Here is a 26,963-nt window from a genome sequence, read left to right on the forward strand (position 1 = left end):
TGACGTGTCAAAGACCACCTGAAAGGAGTTCCGCCTCAGTGCAAGTCTCAGTATGTCATGAGGGGAAAGAAACGACATTTTAAAACAGTCACCTTTTAAAAGGCCAAATTATAAAATTCGAGCCTGAAATCACTTTTTAAAATGTCCTCACAACAATAATGGTCTGCTAAGATTTTTGTCCTCACACTCACGTGCATAAGTGACTGATAATTATCCTTTGGGGCATGATTAGGAGAGGCTGTATCCTCAGAGGTTGGAAATATCACACCAATAATAACATCATTTCCTCAGAACGTCCAATTAAGCAACATAATTAAAGCATACAGGAAATACTGTGGGCTATCCTTTCATTGGTACGTTATGTTACATTCATTACAATTAAACCAAAGATATTTGGCATTTAAAACAAATGAACAAGAGACCTTTCAAGTTTCCCCATCATCATCAACTAAAAATTTGATCAGTTTGCATGTTTTTTTTGGCTGAAATATACCATAATTAACCGGGTTGCATATTAATTAGGCAGATCTATACTAGTCCCTGTATTACTTTATAATAGGACCAGATAATATTAATTAATTCATTGTGAAGGGTGAGGCCCATAGCATTCTTTGAAATTCCCATCATTTAAACTCTATCACACTAATAATTTATTGTGGGTTTATTATTATTATGAGTATTTATGCATTATTTTGTTTTCTAAATTACTGAAACAAGTCCCATTTTTAATAGTGACTTATATCCGACTCAACTGGAATCACACTCAAACGTTCTCCTCAATCAAAAGATCTGTGGGTAATTGTCATGATGCATCCATTTAAATTAGAGGTAATGAATGAGAGCATGCTCTGCCTTGTGGTTGCTATGAGTACATGTGAAGCTGATTATCCAGACTGATGTCATGTGACACCACACAAGACTATTTGGATAGATCAGCATTTGATAACGGGAGCGCTGTGAAGCCACAGTTTTAAACCATTTGAGATGATTTCTATCTACCACAATATGTCCTGATATAGGAAAATAATACACTCTTCATCAGAACAGAGTATATTATTGTACTTACACCATGGTCACTTACCACAGAAGAGAGGCTTTGCTCCTATGATCCCAGTAAACATCCACATAGAGGCTTTTATTGAATGTTTAACTATTTTTTTACCAACAAGGCTAACTGGGCACTTTAAAGGACCCATATTCATTATATCTCTTTTTTTTCTCCTCAAATTTGTTTGTGAATATTCACAAATGATATCAAAATGTCAAATTGTCTACCTTTTTTCACTCTTTGTTTCATTGCAGCCATTTGCTAAAATCGAAAAAGTTCATTTTTTTCGCATTAATGTACACTCAGCAACCCATCTTGACAGAAAAAACCAGAAATGTAGAAATTTTTGCAAATTTATTAAAAAAGAAAAACTGAAATATCACATGGTCATAAGTATTCAGACCCTTTGCTCAGTATTGAGTAGAAGCACCCTTTTGAGCTAGTACAGCCATGAGTCTTCTTGGGAATGATGCAACAAGTTTCTCACACCTGGATTTGGGGATCCTCTGCCATTCTTCCTTGCAGATCCTCTCCAGTTCTGTCAGGTTGGATGGTGAACGTTGGTGGACAGCCATTTTCAGGTCTCTCCAGAGATGCTCAATTGGGTTTAGGTCAGGGCTCTGGCTGGGCCAGTCAAGAATGGTCACAGACTTGTTCCGAAGCCACTCCTTTGTTATTTTAGCTGTGTGCGTCGGGTCATTGTCTTGTTGGAAGGTGAACCTTCGGCCCAGTCTGAGGTCCTGAGCACTCTGGAGGAGGTTTTCTTCCAGGATATCTCTGTACTTGGCCGCATTCATCTTTCCTTCAATTGCAACCAGTCGTCCTGTCCCTGCAGCTGAAAAACACCCCCATAGCATGATGCTGCCACCACCATGTTTCACTGTTGGGATTGTATTGGGCAGGTGATGAGCAGTGCCTGGTTTTCTCCACACATACCGCTTAGAATTAACGCCAAAAAGTTCAATCTTGGTCTCATCAGACCAGAGAATCTTATTTCTCATAGTTTGGGAGTCCTCCATGTGTTTTTTGGCAAACTCTATGCAGGCTTTCATATGTCTTGCACTGAGGAGAGGCTTCCGTCGGGCCACTCTGCCATAAAGCCCCGACTGGTGGAGGGCTGCAGTGATAGTTGACTTTGTGGAACTTTCTCCCATCTCCCTACTGCATCTCTGGAGCTCAGCCACAGTGATCTTTGGGTTCTTCTTTACCTCTCTCACCAAGGCTCTTCTCCCACGATTGCTCAGTTTGGCTGGACGGCCAGGTCTAGGAAGAGTTCTGGTCATCCCATACTTCTTCCATTTAAGGATTATGGAGGCCACTGTGCTCTTAGGAACCTTGAGTGCTGCAGAAATTCTTTTGTAACCTTGGCCAGATCTGTGCCTTGCCACAATTCTGTCTCTGAGCTCCTTGGGCAGTTCCTTCGACCTCATGATTCTCATTTGTTCTGACATGCACTGTGAGCTGTAAGGTCTTATATAGACAGGTGTGTGCCTTTCCTAATCAAGTCCAATCAGTTTAATTAAACACAGCTGGACTCCAATGAAGGAGTAGAACCATCTCAAGGAGGATCAGAAGAAATGGACAGCATGTGAGTTAAATATGAGTGTCACAGCAAAGGGTCTGAATACTTATGACCATGTGATATTTCAGTTTTTCTTTTTTAATAAATTTGCAAAAATTTCTACATTTCTGTTTTTTTCTGTCAAGATGGGTTGCTGAGTGTACATTAATGCGGAAAAAAAATGAACTTTTTCGATTTTAGCAAATGGCTGCAATGAAACAAAGAGTGAAAAATTTAAAGGGGTCTGAATACTTTCCGTACCCACTGTACATGGTGCCTGATATTCCTAAAATAAATGACCAAAAGCAGAAGGTCAGCGGTGACCCACAAATAATTTCTGCCTTGTAGATTTTTCGAACCATACTCATGTTTTAACTAGTAAGATTTCCCTGAAGTGGAAGTAGTGCTTTAAGGCTTAATTATCTTTGTGCATTGGAGCAGAGTTTGACTGGTTATAGATTGACACCGAGCAGCCAATCAGAAATTAGTGCTATTCATGGCCGTGGTAACAATTGTGTTGTTAAATGTTTTTCATTACATTTTCCACAGGATGGCGCTGATATCATCACTTCTGAGTATCAGAGCCCGGTGGTTCTCAAACTCTGACTATGTGCCTTCAAATGTTTTAATATCCCATCACGGGCGCGTTTATTGAGTGTTTGTTTTTACCTCTAAACCTGCAAATCATATGAACAATTCTTTATTAATTATCTTGTGTCGTGCTGACTTTCTCTTTCAGGTTCCTTTGAAATGTGGGAAAAGATTCTTAACATTGCAATGGCGATGCCATCATCAGAGCAGTCTTGTTTCTTTATTAATTCATAACGAATGAGAACCATGCAATTAATTCACAGCACACAATTGGACTTGTTGTAGCAGGAAAAGCACAGATGGAACTATTTGCATTAATGAAGGCTCTGTTTCAGCAATTATGAAGATAATATGCCACAATTAATAGTGTAATTAGAAGCAGCCGCAAGTGCTTGTCCAAATGCCTGCTTTGAAATATGTCGATTCAACTGTGTAGTTGTATTAAAACCATTGCCTTACCCCTTCTGAAACTACTTTTATTAAGATTCTATCAACAAACAAAAAAATTCATAGCTAAGAACAACTTTGAACTTGTGTTTTTGTTGTGACATTCTGCTTTAGCTTTAAGTAAAGCAGGTTGAAGGAGTTTCTGAGAGAATTTATATAGAGAAAATATGGATACTGCAACTACATCATTATTAGCTAAATAAAGAAATAAATGTCAATGGCAAACGCAAAAGCCACACATGAACAATGAGCCTGGAGGTAAGTTATGTTATATGATGTCTGAAAAAGAAATGGCAAGAATAAAGGTTGTGGAACGTATATTAGAGTAGATGTGTTAAAGAACAGGAGGTTCCTCTCACATAGTTGCAGCCTCTGCCTGGGAAGAGTCTGAGGTATGAGGCTATGAAGACTCTTTGTGCTTGTAGATTGTATATGAACAGGACTTTCTTCATTACTGGAATTGCTTTACATAGTGCAATGTTGGGTGAAACGACAACAAATAAAGTGAGACTATAGAAATGTGTCAACAGTAAGAGAGAGCTGTCCCCTTGATACCATCTGTTTGTATGAGGATATTGCTGGCAATGTTGCAAATAAGTGTTTTTTTGCTGATTTTGAATTTATAGGATTAAGTTATTTAATTAATTTTTCAGATATTTAATTCACTTGATAAGCCAAAAGCAGATATAACCATCAGTTTTTGTTTTTTTAAATCTACAGACATTTTCCTAACATTTTTAATAAATATTAATAAATAAATATTGATACTGCAAAATAAAATAAATGATAGTGTGTGTGAGACAAGATGTTTATCCACATCTCTGTGACCCTATCCTAGCACACAGTTTTGTCTTAAGAAACTGGGATATGTCAGTAGTGTACAGTACCAGTCAAAAGTTTGGACACACCTTCTCATTCAACTACTTTGAAGAATCTAAAATCTAAAAACATATTCTGGTTTGTTGAGCATTTGTTTGTTTACCACATAATTCCATATGTGTTCCTTCATAGTTTGGATGTCTTCAATATTAATCTACAATGTAGAAAAAAATAAAAATAAAATAAAGAAAAACCATTGAATGAGAAGGTGTGTCCAAACTTTTGACTGGTACTGTATGTTCATGTTTAAATGCACCTGAATATTTGAGGCGTCACCAGAGACCCGAATAGTAAAGTCAGAATAGTTATTTTTTTTATCCAGGTCCTTTTCATTTCCCTCAGTTTTTATTTCCATAATTGATTTGATTTAATTTAATTGTTAGATTCCTTTATAATGTGTCTTGCTTTTAAAAGGGATATCTGAACGTTGGTGTACATGCTTGCTATGAATAGCGATGGAAATATATATAATGAGGTTAATTTAATCTTGAATTTTATTTTGTAGTGAAAGCGAGTCGTCAATGTACAATGTAGAAAAAAATAAAAGAAAGAAAGAAAGAAAAACCATTGAATGAGAAGGTGTGTCCAAACTTTTGACTGGTACTGTATGGTGGATCAGGAAAATAAATCCTAAATTGTTAAAAAAATGTGTCTTGCTTTGGGTTCCTCTGTGGTTAGAGATTTGGAAATATCCTAGAAAATCCCTCTGGACACCTTTGTGAAAATTACTAGAACACCTTGCAATTTAACTCCTATTCCACCTAAACACACTACATTCCCACCCAGTTGCTCCCACTGGTTCACCATGGCCAGTCACAGTCTACTATGCTGTCTAAGCCCAGCCCTCTGGAGGCCACTGTCTGTGCTTTACTCTCATTCTGGGGCTTTAACTTAGTGCTCCACCCCATGATAGGTTCATCTAGCCTGCTCTCTCTCTGAGAAAGTTATTCCCAGCCGGAGCAGGAGACTCACTGACAGCCCCGGTCTTCAACCCAACAACCCAACAAACCAACAACCCAATCTGCTTTTGAAACAGTAGTCGGCGTGCTGAGCCAGGAGCACACCAGCAGCTCTCTCTCTCTCTGTGTCTATAGCTCTCTCTCTCTCTCTCTCTCTCTCTGTGTCTCTCTCTCTCTCTCTCTCTCTCTCTCTCTCTCTCTCTGTGTCTCTCTCTGTGTCTATAGCTCTCTATCTCTCTCTCTCTGTGTCTATAGCTCTCTCTCTGTCTCTCTCTGTGTCTCTCTCTCTCTGTGTGTCTATAGCTCTCTCTGTCTCTCTCTGTGTCTATAGCTCTCTCTCTCTCTGTGTGTGTCTAAGCTCTCTCTCTCTCTGTGTCTCTCTCTCTCTCTCTGTGTGTCTATAGCTCTCTCTCTCTCTCTGTGTGTCTATCTCTCTCTCTCTCTGTCTCTCTGTGTGTGTCTATAGCTCTCTCTCTCTCTGTGTCTCTCTCTCTCTCTCTCTGTGTCTATAGCTCTCTCTCTCTCTCTGTGTGTCTATAGCTCTCTCTCTCTCTCTCTGTGTCTATAGCTCTCTCTCTCTCTCTCTCTCTCTGTGTGTCTATAGCTCTCTCTCTCTCTCTCTGTGTGTCTATAGCTCTCTCTCTCTCTCTGTGTGACTCGGAGGTTAAGCAGAGAGCTCATTCCACAACACGGCGGTCCTCCATGGCTCTGTGCAACGGAGACAGCAAGGTCAGTGGAGCCGGGGTGTGGGGGGGTCGGCCCCGGGGTTCGGACCCCTGGTTACCGGGGTAGTTAAATACGGCCTCGGGGGGGTGTTATATTAGAGAGCATGCAACGTATTTCATTAACATGTTGCTCATGGCTGCTAACATACATGGACTCCCTCTCTCTCTCCCTCTCTCTCTCTCTCCCCCCTTTGCCTCCATGCACCGCGTGGGTTGTAGCATTAGCGCTGCTAACTTAGCCAGCTGCTAACAGGGGCTAATGGTGATTCCCACTGTTTATACTGCCCGTGAGCTAGCATGCTAACGCGGGGCTAGCTTTATCGTTCTGTAACTATGGCACCGCCGGCCGAACGTTCTGTTCCGTGGCCGTTAACTGCGTTCCATTTTGGAGCCGTCAACTGACATGTTCGCTAACGTCGTCACTGAGCTAGTGTGAGCCTAATGCCAGTTGTTTTTAGAACCCGGAAGTGTTTCACCAAACCACGTGGGATCATGTTTCTCTTCTTGCACTCCGAATCTACCCCGTGTTTTTATATATATAGCAATAATAATGAGCAATTATTGATCTGATATCTGTAGTTAACTGTGCAGAAATGTGTATTTAAATGTATTTTATATAAACATCCCAGACATGTCAAAGTAGGAAAGTATACCCTGGTGCCTTTTGACTAACTGGTGGGTTTCATGTGATTTATTATTATTATATTCCTTTATTGATCCCCATGGGGGAAATTCAAGTGTTGCAGCAGCTCAACTACACAGACAACAATAAATACACATACTATACACAGACACAGACTATAAATACACATACTATACAACTACACAGACACGGACAATAAATACACATACTATACAACTACACAGACACAGACAATAAATACACATACTATACAACAAAATAAAGATAGAAAGATAAGTAAGATTTTATTTATATAGCACCTTTTAAAACGAAGTTACAAAGTGCTGTACAGGATGCAGAACCACAAAAAAGGATACAGAAAGATTAAAAATGATACAGGGAGATAAACAGTGTACAAATACAGTTAAGTGCAGAAAAATAAGATAATAATAATACAATTACAGGCCCCTTGCAAGGAAAGCAAGATGGTAGAAATGGGTTTTGAGAAGTTTTTTTAAAAACAGAGGGAGGGAGACTGTTCCATAAAATAAGATTATTCTTTTGATTCTACTGGATACACCACGTTTTACAAGAGTGACTGTCTGTCTGTGTTGAGGCTCACATGTCCATAATTATATTAGGCTTCATTGAGTCACATTTTCCACGTGGATGTCAGAAGTGGAGCACAATTAAGTCCCAAATGCTGTCCTTAACGTCAACACCAAACTGCTGACGTTAAGGACAGCATTAAGGGAAAAAAAATTGTGTGCATGAGAGACTATGTATATACTTTTCTGCCTGCTCAGCTCAACACAAGTACTTAAATCAACACTGGGTTTTTATGAATGTGTTTGTGTCCACAGCTGGAGATCAGCAGCGCACAGCAGAATGGATCCTGCGAGGGGGCGGTGGCCATCCTGGATGCTGGGGCCCAGTATGGCAAGGTGATTGACAGACGGGTGCGGGAGATGTGCGTACGCTCTGAGATCCTCCCTTTAGAGACACCAGCCTTCGCTATCAGAGAACAGGGCTACAGGTGAGCATGAGAAGCTTATGAACCAGATAATACTTTTTTGTATTGCTTTTTTAGCATTGTTATCACACTATTCTGTCATTATGGAAGTGTTTAATAATAGATTTTGCCTTGATTGTTTTCTCTCTGTTCCCCTTCTTAGGGCAATCATCATTTCAGGAGGTCCAGCTTCTGTGTATGCAGAGGATGCCCCCTGGTTCGACCCTGCCATATTCACTATAGGAAAGCCTGTCCTTGGGATTTGCTATGGGATGCAGGTATATATGCACATACATGCAGACACATCACACTTCTGTTATGGGAGTATTTTTATAGTGATTAGTTAGACCATCCATTCAGGAAGCATTTGTGTTACACACATTCACAAACGAGCAGCTAGACTTAAAGATCTCTCTACTCAAGGCTGCTGTTCAGCTCTCCGGAGCCAGCTGGGACTTCACCACCTTCTTCAAGGGCACTTTGACACTGGAAATTAAAACCTGCAGCACATTTCTCTAGACAGCCGGCAGTTATACCGTCTTTGGAATCACACTAACATGTCCTTTCTTGTGTCCAATTGTTAACTTTGCTCTGCGTGTGTGTCTTACAGATGATGAATAAAGTTTTCGGCGGCACAGTACACAAAAAGAGTGTCCGGGAAGATGGAGTGTTCAGTATTGGACTGGACAACACTTGTTCTCTCTTCAGGTAATATGGTTGCCCAAGTGGATCACAAGAAAATCTGTTTAATTTACGTGGTATTATAAAAATCTGTCAACATAATCTTCTTGGAGCTGCACATTCTTACACATCCTTGCATTTTAAAATTTACAATCTGATATATTTTGCATGAGAAGATGACAAACTGCATGCTGCTGCAGAGGGAGGGCGAATGGAGTCCACCTGACATGAGTTTAACTTATTGAAGATAGCTTATGTAATCATCCTGTCACTAAACCCTAAAAACAATCATTCACAAAATCCCTTCTAGATCAGTCAGCAAACTTACAGTACCCTCTCTTCTCTTAAATAATGGAAGAGAAAATATTGTTGCCTGTGTAAAACTCAACTGCTGCACAACAGGTTTGTCCCAGTGCCATATTTACTAGATAAACTGCAGAAGCACTCCAGCAGGCACATATTTCCCCCTGGTTGTTACACAAATACTGCAGAGTCTAAAATAGACGGCTGCAGTATTTTATTACCGTCTGCTCCTTACACTTAACTTGCAGGCACCCAGTGAAAGCAGGCCTGTACACGTTAAACTGTTATATGCAATGTCTTTGAACGCCACACATCTTCCTCTGACGTCATTGTGTGTGTTTATCTTATCAGGGGCCTTCAGAAGGAGGAACTGGTCCTGCTGACCCACGGAGACAGTGTGGATAAAGTGGCCGATGGCTTTAAAGTGGTGGCCCAATCGGGGAACATCATTGCCGGTGAGCAGCACACGAGATAAACTGTGATCCATCATTAACACAATGTAGAATTAGATTGTGGTCATAGACAAATCAAATGCAAGTCCCAAATAAACACCTATATCTGTTTGTTTTTGTTTGAAAGCCTCAGAGAGTATACATCTAAATCTCTCTGAAATCCTAATTTTGTTTGACTGTATTTTTTTAAAAGTGGCATTCAAATAGGATATATAGGAATGTTAACGGTCATTCGCCAAATCTGATGTCCCCACCAGGGATTGCTAATGAACAGAAGAAGCTGTATGGGACACAGTTTCACCCTGAAGTCGACCTGACGGAGAGAGGCATCGAGATGCTGCGTAACTTCTTGTTCGAGATTGCTGGATGCACCAGTAACTTCACCGTACAGAACCGCCAACAGGACTGCATCAACGAGATCAGAGAAAAAGTAGACAAGTCTAAAGTGCTGGTGAGTAAAACTACGGAAAGTTTCATGAAACTTCATAAAAAAAAGAGGAAGAACAGCAGAAAAAATGGAAGATAATTTGACTGAAGTCTAAAGCTGGGTTGCTGAGTGTGATATTTAGTAGCCGCTCAGGAAGTGGTGACAGCAGCAGTGGCGGGAAGCAAAGTAGAACCAATTAAGCTCTCAAATTAAACCCTGTTTTATCTGAAAAGAAGGTAGTCGGCTCCCTGAGCGCCTTCAAACTGGGCTTCATCTCAGGGGATTGTGAAGGCGATAAATGAGTGGAAGAAACGGCCTTAAGGTGCATGATTTATATTTCAAGAAATGCATGCAGCCTCTGTTTCTTGTTCTTGAACTACAGTCTGAGGGATGCATGTTTCACTATTTGTAACTGTAGTCTGTTTTGGAGGTTCCTGTATGAGTTTGGATGTGTTAGTCCCAAGGGTTAATAGTCAGCTAATTATAAGTGAAGAAGAATCGAGGCTGTAGTCCTCTCTTTCTATTTTGATTGAGTTGACAATGCCTAACATTTTACATCCTACCATCAGACAAAACACCAGATTTGTCAAAGACAACATGACCAATGCATCGGGAGGCTAACATAAATCAAGATTAGACACACAGTCTTTTAGAGAGCAAGACAGAGTAGGAGATCCTTAATCCAGCAGAGGTTGGATGTCACTGCTCACCTATGTGACTACACAGTTAGTGACTGTTTCTTATGATTTATTCAGGTGCTGCTGAGTGGCGGGGTGGACTCAACAGTTTGCACGGCCCTCCTCAACAAAGCTCTTAACCAGGACCAGGTGATAGCAGTTCACATCGACAACGGCTTCATGAGGAAGAGGGAGAGTCAGAGTGTGGAGGAGGCCCTCACCAAGCTGGGCATCAAACTCAAAGGTAGGAACAAAAGTCCTGCTGGTCTAAATGTAGTACGGCTGGTACAAAGAGACCTTACGAGTCCAGGGAGTACAGCCTTATACTTGTTATTGCCGTTTATATTGCCATGTGATGAGTAATGGTCATTATATTTTATAGACTAAATGAGTAATCGGTACAAAAATAAAATCATTTTCTTTCTGCTCTGTCGCTCTATTTAGTGGTAAACGCAGCTCACACCTTCTACAACGGAACGACAACCCTCCCCATCTCTGAGGAGGACAGGACGCCACGGAAACGCATCAGCAAGACTTTGAATATGACCACCAACCCAGAGGAGAAAAGGAAAATCATCGGAGATACATTTGTCAAAGTGAGTATTGGGTCTTAGTCAATTATTTTGTGAAGAGTTCTATATAATAAGTTTTTGTAATGCATCACATTTTTATTTCAACCTTCCAGCTTTTTCTGCCCTACATGCAATCCATCGTCATTCATCACATTGTCAGCTCAGCTTGATTCCTCGCTGAACATTTTTCCATCTGCCAATACGGCTGCTTTATCGTTTCTTTATTTTACTACTTCAAAATCTTTTATTTGACGTTTTGAATTTCCGTTGCTTCACAGGTGGCAAATGAAGTTATAGGAGAGATGAATCTGAAGCCTGAGGAGGTTTTCCTGGCCCAGGGTACCTTGCGGCCCGATCTTATTGAGAGTGCCTCTCATCTTGCCAGCGGCAAGGCGGAGCTCATCAAAACGCATCACAATGACACCGAGCTCATCCGCAAACTCAGAGATGAGGTACTGCACACATGCACGTATCCACACAAATACTAGGAGGACAGGAAACGGCTATACATCATTCACTTTTTTATAGAAAAATGTATTTCTACATAATCCATCATCCCCTAAGGAGGCTTTCTTTCTTAAACAGTTGTTCAGTATCTAGAATGACTACACTGACTATGCAACACCTAAGCATTTACCTCACTCCCACTCTGTTGTAATGCTGATTCCACTTCTTTGTGATCCTCTAGGGAAAAGTAATCGAACCACTGAAAGATTTCCATAAAGATGAGGTCAGAGCGCTCGGGAGAGAGCTGGGTCTGCCAGAGGAGATTGTCTCCCGACACCCTTTCCCTGGCAAGTACATAAACGCATTGATGTGACTGCTCTGACAAAAAGGATTATCCATATAATGTTTAGTGATGATTTCTTTCTATCATTTTCTCCTTTCTTGACCAGTCTCTCTTTCCCTCGTGTACTCATTAACTTAGACAGACTCAAAACTGTCCTCACATCACTCTTATATTTACTAAAAAAAAAGTGCACCTCCTCTCTGCTTTGCCTATTTTAGGTCCGGGTTTGTCCATCAGAGTGATTTGTGCAGAGGAGCCCTACATCTGTAAGGACTTTGCCGAAACAAACAACATCCTCAAAATCATCACAGACTTCTCTGCAAGCGTCAAAAAGGTCAGAACAATACAGATGCATAAAGAAATTGTAATAACTACTCATCTGACATCCTGTGTTTTAGGGAAATATCATAAACAACTTACAACTGATGGCAGGAAATCAATTACTGCAAATCTGCCTCTTTTTCTGCGGTTTGAATAATGCATGCATGTTTTGGAATGCAAATTGAATCACTGCTTACTGAAAACAGTCCTCTTAGCTTGTGTGCTCACTGTAGATTTCCTGATGACAAATATTAGAGGTAGTACACAAATCCAAACAGTCAAAGATAGATAGATGGAGGGCTGAGGGAATTATCACTCCCAGTACATCAAGGCAGCCAACAATGATACCATCTCAAAACATCACTAAGTACCAGTGAAATATTTGGTCATTAAGATGCTGTGGGAGCATAAATAGTGTGTGGACTTGTCTGATGTATTACTGTGTATTGACCCATTAGCATGGTCCCTGCAGTTTTTGGCAATTAGGCTAATTTGTCATAAAATCTAGAAATAGAGATGCTTAGTAATGAGCTGCAAGCAAACAGTAGAGCAGAAACTCTGCCCACATACCAAATGAAAAGACATTTGTTCTAGCTGGTTAGTTAATGATGTACTTAAGATGACTAAGATGATGGACACATTGGAAAGCTGGAAGTGTGAGAAGTGTTTACAAAATGAGTTAAAAGTAGTCACAACATAGACGGAGCTATTTCTGAGGTGTTTGTCCTTGCAGTTCAAGTTTCTCATGCTGATACAAAACTCTTCCCCCCCCTCCAGCCCCATGTCTTGCTGCAGAGAGTCAAGTCGTGCATATCAGACGAGGAGGAAGAGAAGCTCATGCAGATCACCAGCCTTCATTCACTCAATGCCTTCCTGCTGCCCATCAAAACTGTCGGCGTCCAGGTAAACTAGCTGGTCAATCAAATCATCGCTTTGAATATTTCTGTTTTCTGTTCGTTGTCAAGAAAATATTGTAAGATGGGTTTTACTGACAATTTGAGGGTTTTGTGATGTGCAGCCCGGATGCCTTAACCTGCACTCAAAATAGTTTTAAAGCTGGCTTACTGCAGTGGCTTCTTAAAGGCCAAAGTAAAAGTTATAGAGGACATTTTGACGTTTGGTCCAAACAGCAAACGGCTGATTTCTTTTGGAGCTGTTGGATTTACATGTACGTGGAGGGTTCAAATGTCTCAAGAACTGCAGATGAATGTTTAAAGGGCAGGGAAGCATAAAACATTGTGTCTCACTTTTGTTGTTTGTCTCGCTATGTTTAAACTATAATTTAGTGGTTAACCACAAGACACACCCACCCAAACAAAGCTTCTCAGTTTTGTACTCCTTGACTCTCTGCCCCCCCCCGTCCTCTCTCTCTCCTTCTTCCTAGCCAAGGGACCGATCTGTTGTAAATATTGTGACATGTTTAAGTTTTTCCCTTCAACTTCTCAGATGCTAAACATGACATATGCCAAAGAGTGTGCTCTGTGGCTAAACATGGCAAACAGAATTTTCCTGTAATTCATACGGACTTTTACAGTTTCCATGAGAACTATATAGTCATGACTACTTTCCTCCCCCAAACATTGCAGTCCACCAGTGACTGTGTGGGTGGGTGGGTCTTTTTACTTCCTGTTTGAGATTTATAGTCACCCTTAACCTCAAATTGTGGGGCAGACAGGAGACGGTGGACAAACACAGGCAGCGTTTACTGCTTGGGGAATTTTTTGGGAGTGAAAACAGACAGATGTGATATGCACACTCTATTTATAGAAATCTGTTGATTTAAAAGAGAAAAGGAAATGTTTGCAATATGACACACATGTGCGTATGCTACTCTAACGTTTGTTGCTCTGACTCTCTAATAAGCCCAATTTACAAATGACTGTAAAAATACATCTTCTGTCTCAGGGTGATTGCCGGTCCTACAGTTACGTGTGCGGTCTCACAAGTAAAGAGTCGCCACACTGGGAATCTCTCATGTTCCTGTCCAGACTCATCCCTCGCATGTGCCATAGTATCAATAGGTAAAACACTCAGCTTTAATATTCCTCTCTCCTCAGTTATATGCCACATTAGGCACTCTGTGTATTCTGTCGACACTCATCCATTCATTCACGTCTCTCCCTTTTTAACAGAGTTGTGTATGTGTTCGGGTCTCACGTGAAAGAGCCGCCAACAGACATTACCCCAACCTTCCTGACCACAGGCGTTCTGAGCACGCTCAGACAGGCTGACTTTGTAGCCCACTCTATCCTCAGAGAGTCTGGTGAGTGTTTGTGTGTGTGTGTGGCCAAGTGATTTTAGACATTTTAATTTAGCCATATGTATTAAAGCATTACAGATTATTGAAGGGGGATTTAGATTTTGTGAGTATGTGTGAGCAACTTGAGTAAATGTGACCACAGGACTATTTAAACAATGCAATCTTTCTTAAATCAGTCACTCCCTTATACAAATATCGGTATTAATATGCCCATCTACGCTTCAAGAATAGTGTACTCGTCTGCATACTTGCATCAACATGGGGAATTTAACGTTTCCCCAGAGGCAAACCACATACTGGTTCTTGTGATCTGTCTGTTCCTGACTCTGTGGTTTCACTCGGTATTACAGGGTAGATTTGGAGTCATTTAGTCTACATTTGATATCATATAAATGGTCCATATAATAAGATTCAACTTTTTTTTGCGATAGCCTCAATCGGCCATACAGATGGACATGTTTAATTAATCTTAAATATTTTTAGATTCAGTCTAAGACAGAGAAGCTCCTTTTTTAAATTTTTTATATATATATATATATATATATTTTTTTTATTTTTTATTTTTTTATTTATTTATTTATTATTATTTTTTTTTTTTTTGTTATAACAGCAATGAAAACGTTTTCTCTCTTGCAGGTTACTCCAGTAAGATCAGCCAGATGCCGGTCATCCTGACCCCCCTGCACTTTGACCGTGACCCTCTGCAAAAACAGCCATCTTGCCGGCGCTCTGTGGTGATCCGCACCTTCATCACCAGCGATTTCATGACAGGCATCCCCGCCATGCCGGGCAACCATATCCCAGAGGAGGTATACCATCATTCAAACTCTCAACTTTGTCTTGGCATTATCTTACTGTCATGGATTCTAACTTATATTCCAGGATTGAGCATTATTAGCCCCAGTATGATTTTAAATTAGCTTTTTTTTCTTTACTTGTTCAATGTTTTAATATTAATTTGTCTTGTTATTTGTTTTCCCAGGTGGTGCTGAAGATGGTCAATGAGATCAAGAAGATCCCAGGCATCTCCAGAGTCATGTATGATCTGACCTCCAAACCACCTGGCACCACAGAGTGGGAATAAAAACCCAACATGACGTCATACCGATAGGTCACACACAATGCACAAACACACCCAACAGATATCAGAGAGGGCTGGTGAATTCCTCCTTTTCTGTCCCCCTTCCCTCCCTCCTTCCCTACCTACCTCCCTCCCCTCTTCAACATTCCCACGGAAGGCAGACCGTACTGTGACGGGCGCACACGCAAGGGCGCTTCTACTCTGCTCTCCCCACCACTCCTCCCTGGTCTTAATATTTTTGGCGATAGGGATTGATTAATGTTGGTTATTGATAATATATTGTCACTTTTGATCCATGTACATCAATGTATTTCCTCTTAACGATGAAAAGGTGAATTGCTGCTTCCTTTTTTTTTAAGGTCAACCATTTAAAAGGCAAGCGGCGATAAGCTGTGAAAAGCTCTGAAAGTGGACTTTGATGTTGTGCCTCAGGTTGCATTATGGGATGAGCTAAACATGAAAACAAGCAAACAAAAAGTGTCGCGAACAGAAGGAGAGTTTAAGCTTATTCTTTTCTGCCTTCTCTTTTTTTTTGTCGGATGTTTTTGTTTCACTGTGGTGGGTCAGAATATTCTCAACCTGAGACTATCCTCTCTATTTGTTTGTTTCACTTTCTGCCTGTAAACTGTGCTATGAAGAAGGTTGTCTGTTTTTAAAAAGTAAAAACCAAACGGGCAACCTGTGTGACCAATCAATAATTTTTTAAGCTTTTTGTTTTGCCAAAAGTAGAATATGCTGTGGTGATGTATAACATTGTGGGCTCCACTTGACGATCTTCTCCAGGCTACATTTGTGGACAAGAGCTCTTGACTTGTCTGCTGTGTCACACGGTGGACAGCAGATAACCCAAGAGGAGCTTCAGTGTGATGACTAGTGTGCAGGAGGCCAATACGACGGGCAACTTTGTATGTGCCTGTTGTTTATTTTTTCTTAATGTGACCCGACCTGGACATCAATGTTTCCGTAAAGGAGGATATAACACTGTTTCTCTTCCTGCTGCGATATGTATGCTTTTTATGAAGAATAAACATGGCAAGAGGATTAATTAATAACATGTTACAAGTACAGTAGAGTTTATAACCACATTGTGTAAATTGCTATTGTCTTTACATCATTATTTGGCTGCTCTTTTGTTGTGCAGGGGGCACCTTTTTTGCACATTTTGTCTTTTTTTATTTTTCCAACCCATAAAGAAAGCCTTGGTGCAGAATTATGCATCCAGTGGGAACGTCACATTATTTAAGTGTGTCACTGTGTAGGGTCAAAGGTCAGGTGGTCTGTCGCCATCTCTAACACAAGTTTCACAAGTGTCTCAAAAAAGGCATCGACTGCTAGATCAATTTCGGTTGTCCAAACATTAAGCACGTCATAATCTCTCGTCTCGTCATTTAGTCCTCAGTGAATACAGTGCTCAGGTTTAACTGAGATTTTAAAAGTTGTATTGTACCCCGATAGAGCCATTTCACTCGGACACGGCGGTTCTCATGCCGCCAGAATTTGTCTTTGTGCCTCTCATTCTCTGTTCTCTCCTCAACCTGTAGTGGTGAAAAAAACTAATGCAAAATTCGTCTTAACTGCTATTGGTGTTCCTCCCCCTCTGTTCGGCCTTTAATACGTGTGTATTTTCTGTTGCATATGTCTCCATAGAAAACAACAGCTTGATAATATTGGACACATAATTTCATAGTTGGATTTAATTGCAATATCAATAAGATTAAGTTATGCAATTTAATGTCTGATGTTTTGTTTTTTTTGTTTTTTGTTTTATAATTTGTATTCAACAACGCTCATTCTCCTTAGTAACGTGCCTCAAACCAAGCCACTGCATGCAGTTTCAACTATGATGACATTTGTACAATGGAAAACTGAGCTTTAATAAAGATCTCCATGTTGAAACTTCTCTCTTCTATAATGAGCAACTTATCTCTTAATTGTTTTACCTTCTCATAACTTTCTAAAAAGTTTTTCTTCCCACAGTTGGAGAGTATCAGTCTTTGGAGTACACAATGTAAATATTAACCAAACACAAACAGCTAAAAACACTAGACAATGAAGAAATCCAAAGCACTATTTAATTACATAAAGTAAATTAAAGCTTTCTAGTTAATGCTTGATTCAATAAAAAATAAATAAATTATAGAACCGTATTTATATTTGGATATCATAGAGAACTTTATTAATTCTGAGGAAAAGTGAGCGGCATTATTGCAGACATTCTGTGGGATGTTGCTCAGGTTCACATGTTATTGGTCCTTTTCCTTATGTTGCTCTAGCTACATTTTTAAATTTTTCCTTTTCACTCAATATTTTTAGTTTTGAAAGGTGAGGATGGGATTATGATTTCAGTCCATAGAGGTGAAAGTAGAAGAAGTTTATGGTAACCTCACTCCCTGCTGCTTAAACTATCCACATTTCATAATTTTACATTGTCCGAGTTGTAAAAAAATTGTTTTATACTGAAATTATTATTATTTATATATTAAGACTCGGAATAGGTTTTTTTTTTAGCGCTGGAAGTAAGTAAAGGTATGCAGATAACTTTATTAGTTTAGATGTTATTCAAAACCTAGAAAAAGTAGAGTTAACTGGAAAAGTGGAAGACCCTTTTCTCCATTTAATCATGTGCCTCTTAACAAATGTCCTTTGAAATAATTACATTAGCATTCTTTGTAAATTACTGCACATAATTGATTTCTCGCAGCACTCGTCAGTATCGGTCAGATGTCTCTCACGTGCCTGAGAGCGATCACAAGGGGCTCAATCACACACGAACACACACTCTGAAAGTAATCGTTTATCATCAGCAGCTATGTGAAATTATCCTCCTTTTTTTTAAGATTCCTGCTTTCTGTGTTTCAACTTTCCTTATAAGATAAATCAATGTAAACAGCCATATTGTTCATAGAGGTTTAGACTGTAGCTTATTTGTGTGCAGTCGGCCCCTCGTTGCCCAGCAGAGGTCCCCCTGTGTGCCGCTGGTTCAGGTGTTTGTTTCTCCCCGCTGACTTGAGCGACAAGAACAGACAAGTTCAGTCATCCATCAACACACACTCAGACCCACACTCAAGGGGACAAGGCACGATTTTTGGAACTGTAGCCGTGCCGTTAATTTGCGTAAATACTGTACAAGTTACCACATGCATCTGCCAATTAACCCCGAGGCCTGTGGCAGTTAATCCTCAGCAGCTGACCCGTGTGCAGACTGATGAATCTGATTTGACTGAACAGGAGAAAATAAAGAAGAAACAAAGAGAAATTATTTTTTGAGTTTATTTGAAGATTAAGTTTGTGCACATTTGGTGGTCCAGGGTCTAGTTTGTGCTCTTGGAAGGAGATAAAACCACTGTAACTCTTTTTAAACCAAACATCATAATAAGATCATAATGCTTTGAATTTACTAAAATCGCTCTTGTCTATGCTTTAATGAAGACTGATATGTCCTCATCCAAGTGCCCTCCTCTTCAGATTTTGTTCTCAGGTTTCCCCCGTGCAGCACATCTCCCTTGAGAGCAGATAAAACACCTGTCACACTTTGCTGTTTTCCTTTGCCGTCTCCCACACAAGCGAGAGCTCTCCCGACTCCTCTCTGCGCCCGCGTAGCATGGAAATCAGTCGCTTTTTGCTCGGATTATGTGCCTTTCTTTACCTTTACAGATCTGTTTCGACAGAGTCCACGTGCAAGCTGAAGGCCAAGTTCAACCTGAGCGGCTACAAGGATGTAGACAAGAAGAAGGTTGTCATTGGGGGAATGTTTCCTGTTCACATGCGTATAGCTTCCAGTGATAGAAACACGTCAAGGGTGCCTGTTTCCTCAGGGTGTGAGGGGTGAGTAGAGCTTTTTACGACTCTTTTGTATATTTTATCTTAAGTCGTTGTCAGAATGTATTGCACTAATGTTAGATAATCTCAGAGGTTAAGTGAAATTATTTTATATTCAAGCCCCTAAATGAGAAATGAACTGATTTGAGTGTATGTTTCAACCTGTGCTTCTGAGAACCCATTTTACCATAGAAATCAAGACGGAGCAGGGCAGCACCTCTGGGGCCAATTAGCCTCAGTAGCCCATATTATCGTGGAGACAGGCCTATACAGTGTAGTATGCGACAATAATCAGCAAGTCTGCAAACTGTCAAAACATCTAAAATAGTTTTCTGTGTGTGCTGTTAACTCTCTCCCATCACCCTCCAGGTTTAACTTGCGTACCTTCCGCTGGACCCAGACCATGCTGTTTGCCATCAACGAAATAAACGAGAGGCAGGACCTGCTGCCCAACACCGACCTGGGCTATGTCATCTACGACTCCTGCTTCACCATCTCCAAGGCCGTGGAGGGCACTCTCACCTACCTGACAGGCCAAGACGAGGCCGTGCCCAACTACCGCTGCGGAACTGGAGCTCCTCTGGCTGCTCTGGTGGGCGCCGGGGGCTCCGACTTATCCATCGCCACGGCGAGGATCCTTGGCCTTTATCACTTCCCACAGGTGGGTCAGTGGTGAGTTAGATGAAGACAACGAAGATGAACAAATAGAACGTGAGTGTGATGTGTGTGTCCTCTCCTCTGTCATCTTTAGGTCAGCTATTCTTCCACTTGCTCCGCCCTGGAAAGTAAGTTCCAGTTCCCCACCTTCCTCAGGACCATTCCCAACGACAAGCACCAGTCTACAGCTATGGCCCAGCTGGTGATCCACTTCGGCTGGACCTGGGTCGGCACCATAGCTGCCGATGATGATTACGGCAAGTATGGCATCAAAGCCTTCAAGGAGCAGGTAGAGGAGGCCGGTGTCTGCATCTCCTTCTCTGAGACCTTGCCCAAGGTAACATCCTTTTCAGTCAATATTTCATTATCCCTCCCTGTGATTCCGATCACACACTGTCATGCCGGTCTTCTCTAGAGATGTGTTTCAATTCATTCCTGTTGAAAGATGAATAAATATATTTTTTAAACTTCAGGTGAGTTCACCAGAGGTCATCCAGCGTATTGCTAAAACTGTAGTTGAGGCCACGGCCAAGATCATTGTGGTCTTCTCGTCAGACGTGGACCTCAGTCCTCTAATCCTCGAGCTGCTGCGGCACAATGTGACCAACCGCACCTGGATCGCCAGCGAGGCCTGGGTCACCTCCGCGCTCATCAACCAGCCTGGGGTGAGTGCTAAGTCCAGTGATCACTGAGGGGGGAAGCTCGTTGATTGATTGGCTGAACAAACATGAAGCAGATGTTCCGCTGGCTCTGAATCACAATTTAAGCTGAAGTTGACACTGTCCATGTTTTTTTTACCCAGGTGAACTCGGTGCTCGGTGGTACTCTGGGCTTTGGGGTAAAAAGGGCTGACATCCCGGGTCTTCTGCGCCATCTACTGGATTTGGACCCCTATGATAACCTGCTCACAGAGGAATTCTGGGAGACGGTGTGTTTCTTAAGCTGTCTTATTGGCCCAAACTCTCACCATATCTGTCTCCACCCATCTATTATCAAAATCTGATTGAGACAAAATGATGATGAACATTCAATGACTTAACTTCACATCATACACGAATCTAAAGAAAGTTTCTGACCTTTATTTTTTGTCTTGCAGTTGTTTAACTGCACATTGGATTATGGAAAAGCGATGAGTCGGGCCAAACAGAGCGTCAAGGAGGTCAACGGCTCGCTGTCCAGGGTGGTGAGGGGGGTTCCTGGTGGGCTGTGTACGGGCAGCGAGTCTCTGGCACAGCTCAATAACACCTACTCTGATGTTTCCCAGTTACGGATCACTTACAGGTCAGTTCTCACTGCCCAGTTTTCTTACCTTCATGCCACTGGATTTGCCTCCACAACACCTATTGCCTCCATCTTTTAAGGGTCAGTACACCCAAATTACAAAAAGTAGTGTCTGGTCATGTAGATAGTTTTAGTTGAATGTGCTGAGATTTTGACACACCTGCCTTTGAAACTCAACAGCTATGTATCCTCCCAGGTTCTCTGAACACACATTGCAGGTGTTTATATAGGAACTATTTATTTGATAGAAAGTAGTTCCAGAGTAACAAGGACATTCATTGTGTTTTGGTGGAAGCAGAAAACTTCAAACTATGAAGTGAAAATATTGTTTTCTTTGAGCAATTTTTGTTAACTATCACATGAATGTGCTATGATGATGATGATGATGATGATGATGATGATGATGATGATGATGAAGATGTCTCCCCACAGTGTGTACAAAGCTGTGTACGCTGTGGGTAACGCTTTGCACAACCTGGAGCACTGTGAAGATGGACAGGGGCCATTCGTCGGGAAAAGCTGTGCTGACATCACCAAATTTGAGCCATGGCAGGTAAGCCTGTGTGTGTGTGTGTGTGTGTGTGTGTGTGTGTGTGTGTGTGTGTGTGTGTGTGTGTGTGTGTGTGTGTGTGTGTGTGTGAGTGTGAGTGAGTGTGAGTGAGTGAGTGTGAGTACAGCTGTTTCTACATGCATGTGTTTCACTCAGACTCGGCTCCATGGTTCTCTCCCTTAGCTGATGTACTACCTGAAGAACGTGCGCTTCAAGGTGCCGCACACAGGAGAAGAGATCTACTTTGAGGGCGGAGATGTGGAAGGCGCCTATGACATCATTAACTGGCAGGTCAACAGCAACGGGGAGATATCCTACGTCACCGTGGGACGCTACAACGGCTCAGCAGCTCCAGAGGACAGGATGACCATCATGAATGACTCCATTGTGTGGAACAATGATGTGTTGGAGGTCAGCAGCATGTTGATCAAGACAGAGTTTAACTCTTCTAGATTATGATTAGTGTCACATGCATGTGTGTCTCTATAAATCTGTGTATGTGTGTGTGTGTGTGTGTGTGTGTGTGTGTGTGTGTGTGTGTGTGTTTGTGTTGCAGCCTCCTCGGTCAGTGTGCAGTGAGAACTGCCAGCCAGGCAGCAGGAAGGGAATCCGACAGGGAGAGCCAGTGTGCTGCTTTGACTGTATCCCGTGTGCCGATGGAGAGATCAGCAACTCAACTAGTCAGTATTCAGCTGTACCTCAAACTGTACATTAATGACATGACAGTGTCTTCATGTAAAGTCTGAACGTCTACTAAACCTTTTATTTTAATCAAATCAAGACTAATGTTAGAATTAAATACAGCTATCTTTACTACACTTAATAGCTTGAAAACTACTCAACTTAATCTGAAGCAAATCCCTTCATAATAATTTTCGACAAATAAGAGACTACAAAAGCAAAACATGTCTATTATTTTACACTCATATTTATTGACACATCACACTGAAATGGTGCTCGATCAGGGATGTCTTCTCTCATGTTGTTTCTACTGAGCCTCTTGCTCTTAATTTCTGGGCCGTTTCCAGACTAAGCCAGAGTTCCTCCCCTCTAACAGATGCTCGTGCATGTATCCTGTGCAGTTATCAAGAGTGGTCCAACGAAGCTCACGATACCTGTGTACCAAAAATCATCGAGTTCCTCGCCTTTGGAGAGCCGCTGGGGATCACCCTCATCGCCATCTCGGTCTTCGGAGCTCTGGTCACCATCGCTGTCGGGGTGAGACTCACTCAGGGAAAAACAAACCTCCTTTTGAAGCCAACAGATCACGTGTTGCAGAGAATAAAGGAGCCAAAACCTCTAATGGTGTAATTCACTGTCATCCTCCTTTTCCAGGTGGTGTTTGCTGTGCACATTGGCACCCCTTTGGTGAAGGCCAACGACCCTCTGTTGAGTTTCTCGCTGCTCTTCTCTCTGGTGGTGACCTTCCTCAGCTCCATCGTCTTCCTCGGAGAGCCTCAGCACTGGAGCTGCATGACCAGCCAGGTAGCCCTGGCTCTGGGCTTCTCTCTCTGCCTTTCCTCTATCATGGGTGAGTACACTTTTTACTTCACTGTGTATGTATACGAGTATATATACACACACAGTCTGTCTATCTACTAACTGCTCTGTGATTCAGGTAAGACAGCAGTGCTGATGCTGAGAGCTCAGACTCTGAAAGCGGCCCGGAACAAAGCCAAAGCAGCCGCCAAAGCTGCAAAGTTGGCTGCAGCCGAAGCCGCAGAAGCAGCAGCCAACAATGTCAGTCCTGATGTCATTGTAACCAGCACCTTTACCAACAGCGACGCCAACACCTGTGCCGACCCTGAAGTTGACAGGATCACCTGTGCCCACCAGAGGGCGATAGCTGCTGTGGCAACGTTAATACAGGTAGATACAATAAATAAATAAAGGAAGGAAGGATGTTAAGCTTCTATACTCTGACCTGATCCTGCATTATATCTGACATTCTTCTACCCAGGTTGTGGCGTGCACCGTGTGGCTCATCATCCTCCCTCCACACCCCTTTGAAAACACCTCTGCCCAGGATATAAAGATCATTCTGGAGTGTGATGAAGGCTCCGTGATCTTCATCTGTGGCGTCTTCGGCTATGACATCCTGCTGGCTCTGCTGGCCTTCATTTTTGCTTTCATAGCCCGAAAACTGGAGGACCACTTCAGGTAGGAAACACACACAAGGTCTCAAAAGGAAGTAAACGGAAGGACATTGAGCGTTGCAGTTCATATCATTGCAGCCAATAAGGTGGAAATAAGCAATAATATTCCTGCAACATAGTTCGATACACAGTTGTGTAAATCCATTTTTAAACTGATCCTTAAATTGATTTTTGTCAATAAAAAGATGCCTACACAGAATATATTGAAGCGTAACATGTTAAGAGGGATTATTTCTTTCTGTTTACACTTCCTCATCTTCTTCTCGCACATACACACAAAAACACTGGTGATTGTCTGTGAAAAGTCAAAAGATTTAGGCTATATTACTTTTCTAATTCAATTTCCACGTGTTCCTCTCTCTTATTCAGCCATTTTGGTGTAAAGAAAGCTTCTTCTGACACTAAAGCAGCATGTTTCTCACTCTGTCTTCCAGCGAGGCGAAGTATGTGACCTTCAGCATGCTCGTCTTCTTCATCGTGTGGATCTCCTTCGTCCCAGCGTACCTCAGCACGCGTGGCAAGTTCATGGTAGCTGTCCAGATTTTTGCCATCTTGGCCTCCAGCTTCGGCCTGCTGACCTGCATCTTCTTGCCCAAGTGTTACATTATTTTGGTCAAACCTGAGCACAACAGAGAGGAGATGATGAAGCCCCGCGCCAAACCACGCGACGGAACCGCAACCGGGACCTCGGCCTCTCTCGCTACGACTGCAACCCAGGTTGCAGCCACCGCTATTGAAGATTAGTGGAGCTGCGCTAAGAACTAAACAGAGCCACAATACAGAAATTGTATAATAGGTAATTGGTTCATTGGGCAACTAACTGGTCCAGCTGATTAGGATCCCTAGTCTTGTTCTTCACATATATTTTGTTTGTCCATAATTAATAGAAGAAACACATTTTAATCAAAATATTTATCTTTACAGTTTTGTAAACAGAGTTGATTTCAATAAGCTAAATCCACGAGGAAAGAAAACTGCTACCTCAACGATTACTTAATGTCTCAGAAAATGCATTGTCCAAAACATATCTTAACAAAAGATTAGGGTCCCTAATACAAATGTCAAACACAGGATAGTTTGAATATTACAATATTATATGGGTTTTACTTGCTTTACAATGATGTCTTTGAGGGCTGCTAAAATACTCTTTAACAAATTCAGACTCTTACCTTCATATTGCTGTTGTTTCAGTTGTGTAGCATAATTACAATAAAGGCAACATTTTACCTCAGATATGGTACTGCTGTACTTCTAGATGCAAATACATTTCTATCACATTTGAAAATTTATGAACATTCAAGTTTTAACTTATGTTGTCCTCTTTTTAATATTTGCATAACTTTAAGTTATCATGATAACCTGTCAATGTGATACGAACTAGTGTAAGTCTGTTAGCGAAATATATGTTTTACATTATTTTCAGCCACTATAATACAAGTTTTTATTGTATTATTTTTAGTCAAATATTGGTATAAATCCAGTCAATAAATTATTTGAACTGCATAACTTTCAACTGTGAAATGTAGTTATTGTCCTCTCACAGGTAAGTAGGACTGCAGAGAATAATATTTCTTCATGATGTTGTCTCTGAACATCACCATGCCTCCTTATGGCCACTAGAGGGCTGCCAGATAAATGAATGAATAAAAGTCAAGCTGCTGCTCCTCTACATAAAAGTTAACTAAGGTTTTCTAGTAGAAAAGGTAGTTGCTGTGGGAGTAAACATCTTGGTTGCTCTGCTGACTCTGTTGCCACGACAACCCCGACCCTCAAACAAGACTGAAAAAACAACAAAATGAGTTTATGAATATATTGATGATGATGAACATCAAAGAAATAAAGGATCATTTTTATTTTGGAGGAAATATATATTAGATTGATGAAATGTATTCACAAGATTTCGTTATTTATAAAAAATAAATGACATAGCATGTTGGAGAGTTTTTAATATTGAGACTTCTCACTCTCACTCTCGGTTTCCCACAGAGCTTAGTAAGTGATGACAAGATGAAAGGAAATATGCTCCATGAAACTTTGAAGTTTTTACATACTTTTCAGTTTGAGAGATAATAATAATGCTGGAATATGTGTAATAGATGACTCAGTGTTTAAAAGACGACAAGAAGAGAGGAAAGAACAAAAAAATAGATATACTTTACTGAAAAATATGAAGGCAGAGAGAACCTGTGGGTATGTAATTACACATTATTGTGAACTTTGTTAACCTCACATTGCAAAAGACAATGAAGCAATATCGTGTGTTGTTTCATGCATCACGCATAATCTATTCATAAATTAGAATTTTTTGTACATTTAAAAAAAATGCTGCATTAGTGCTCTGCTGAACCTAATATCCTGTCGTGTGTTTGTCTGCTTGGGATGCTGTTTTGAGTAAATGCAAGTGGCTTTTTTCCACCAGTCTGTGTGTGTCTGTGTGTGTGTGTGTGTGTATTGTTCTTACTGACCCTCATGAGCAAGTGACTATCAGGCACTCCAACCAAAGCTGTCACCGTGGACGGTAATACATTCTCCTGGTGATGGAGTGGTGAAGGAATGTGTTCATAATTTATTGTCTGCTGACAAGAGTGGAAAGAGTAGTGCTAAATCAAGACAAAATGTGTGTGTGTGTGTGTGTGTTCATGCATGCACCAATGTTCTTCTCAGCTAACACTTTATTCTATAAAGTCAACAGTTAACCTTGTTCTTTCCCGTGTTTTGATATCTTTATGTTTCATATTGCAGGTCCAAGTGCAACACAGTGACATGTAGAAAATGTAACTGATTCTATTTTTGGTTCTTGGAAAGCATCACACACTCATCAGCACCAGTTAGGTTTGTCTTCCTGAACCGTTCCAGGAACACTACTCTAAATTTAGCCCGCATCGCTTCTCGACCACTTTTGTGATTCATTTGGAGAAGTTCTCATCCTCTTCTTAGGCCTGAAGGACTATGCGTCTGTCCTTTATCTTCCTCAGTCTCTTTGTCATTGATAAAGCACTAAGTGAGTGTGACACGCTCCAAATGAGCCAAAGAGCTAATGTAATTTGTTTCTATTCCAAATGACTGTCCGGCCGACTCCACAGAAGTGTGCT

The 26,963-nt window shown here is 41.2% G+C and overlaps 2 protein-coding genes across 2 annotated transcripts; both read left to right on the forward strand.

The window, feature by feature from the left end:
* Positions 1-6,096: 6,096 nt before the first annotated feature.
* gmps (guanine monophosphate synthase) lies at positions 6,097-17,308 on the forward strand. Its single transcript, XM_054596834.1, has 16 exons — positions 6,097-6,214; positions 7,696-7,868; positions 8,008-8,122; positions 8,455-8,552; positions 9,180-9,283; positions 9,538-9,731; positions 10,463-10,628; positions 10,829-10,980; positions 11,235-11,408; positions 11,645-11,750; positions 11,965-12,080; positions 12,845-12,970; positions 13,973-14,088; positions 14,200-14,330; positions 14,964-15,136; positions 15,310-17,308. The coding sequence occupies exons 1-16, from the start codon at positions 6,188-6,190 to the stop codon at positions 15,409-15,411; spliced, it is 2,073 nt and encodes a 690-aa protein (XP_054452809.1). The 5' UTR covers positions 6,097-6,187; the 3' UTR covers positions 15,412-17,308.
* Positions 17,309-19,009: 1,701 nt separating this feature from the next.
* On the forward strand, positions 19,010-24,721 carry LOC129091848 (vomeronasal type-2 receptor 1). Its single transcript, XM_054599549.1, has 14 exons — positions 19,010-19,233; positions 19,597-19,888; positions 19,979-20,221; positions 20,358-20,549; positions 20,687-20,812; positions 20,981-21,165; positions 21,598-21,718; positions 21,899-22,126; positions 22,272-22,395; positions 22,773-22,933; positions 23,051-23,246; positions 23,334-23,584; positions 23,676-23,875; positions 24,306-24,721. The coding sequence occupies exons 1-14, from the start codon at positions 19,010-19,012 to the stop codon at positions 24,613-24,615; spliced, it is 2,853 nt and encodes a 950-aa protein (XP_054455524.1). The 3' UTR covers positions 24,616-24,721.
* Positions 24,722-26,963: the final 2,242 nt, after the last annotated feature.

The sequence above is a fragment of the Anoplopoma fimbria genome, chromosome 1 (assembly GCF_027596085.1).
Source record: "Anoplopoma fimbria isolate UVic2021 breed Golden Eagle Sablefish chromosome 1, Afim_UVic_2022, whole genome shotgun sequence".
Classification (NCBI taxonomy): domain Eukaryota; kingdom Metazoa; phylum Chordata; class Actinopteri; order Perciformes; family Anoplopomatidae; genus Anoplopoma; species Anoplopoma fimbria.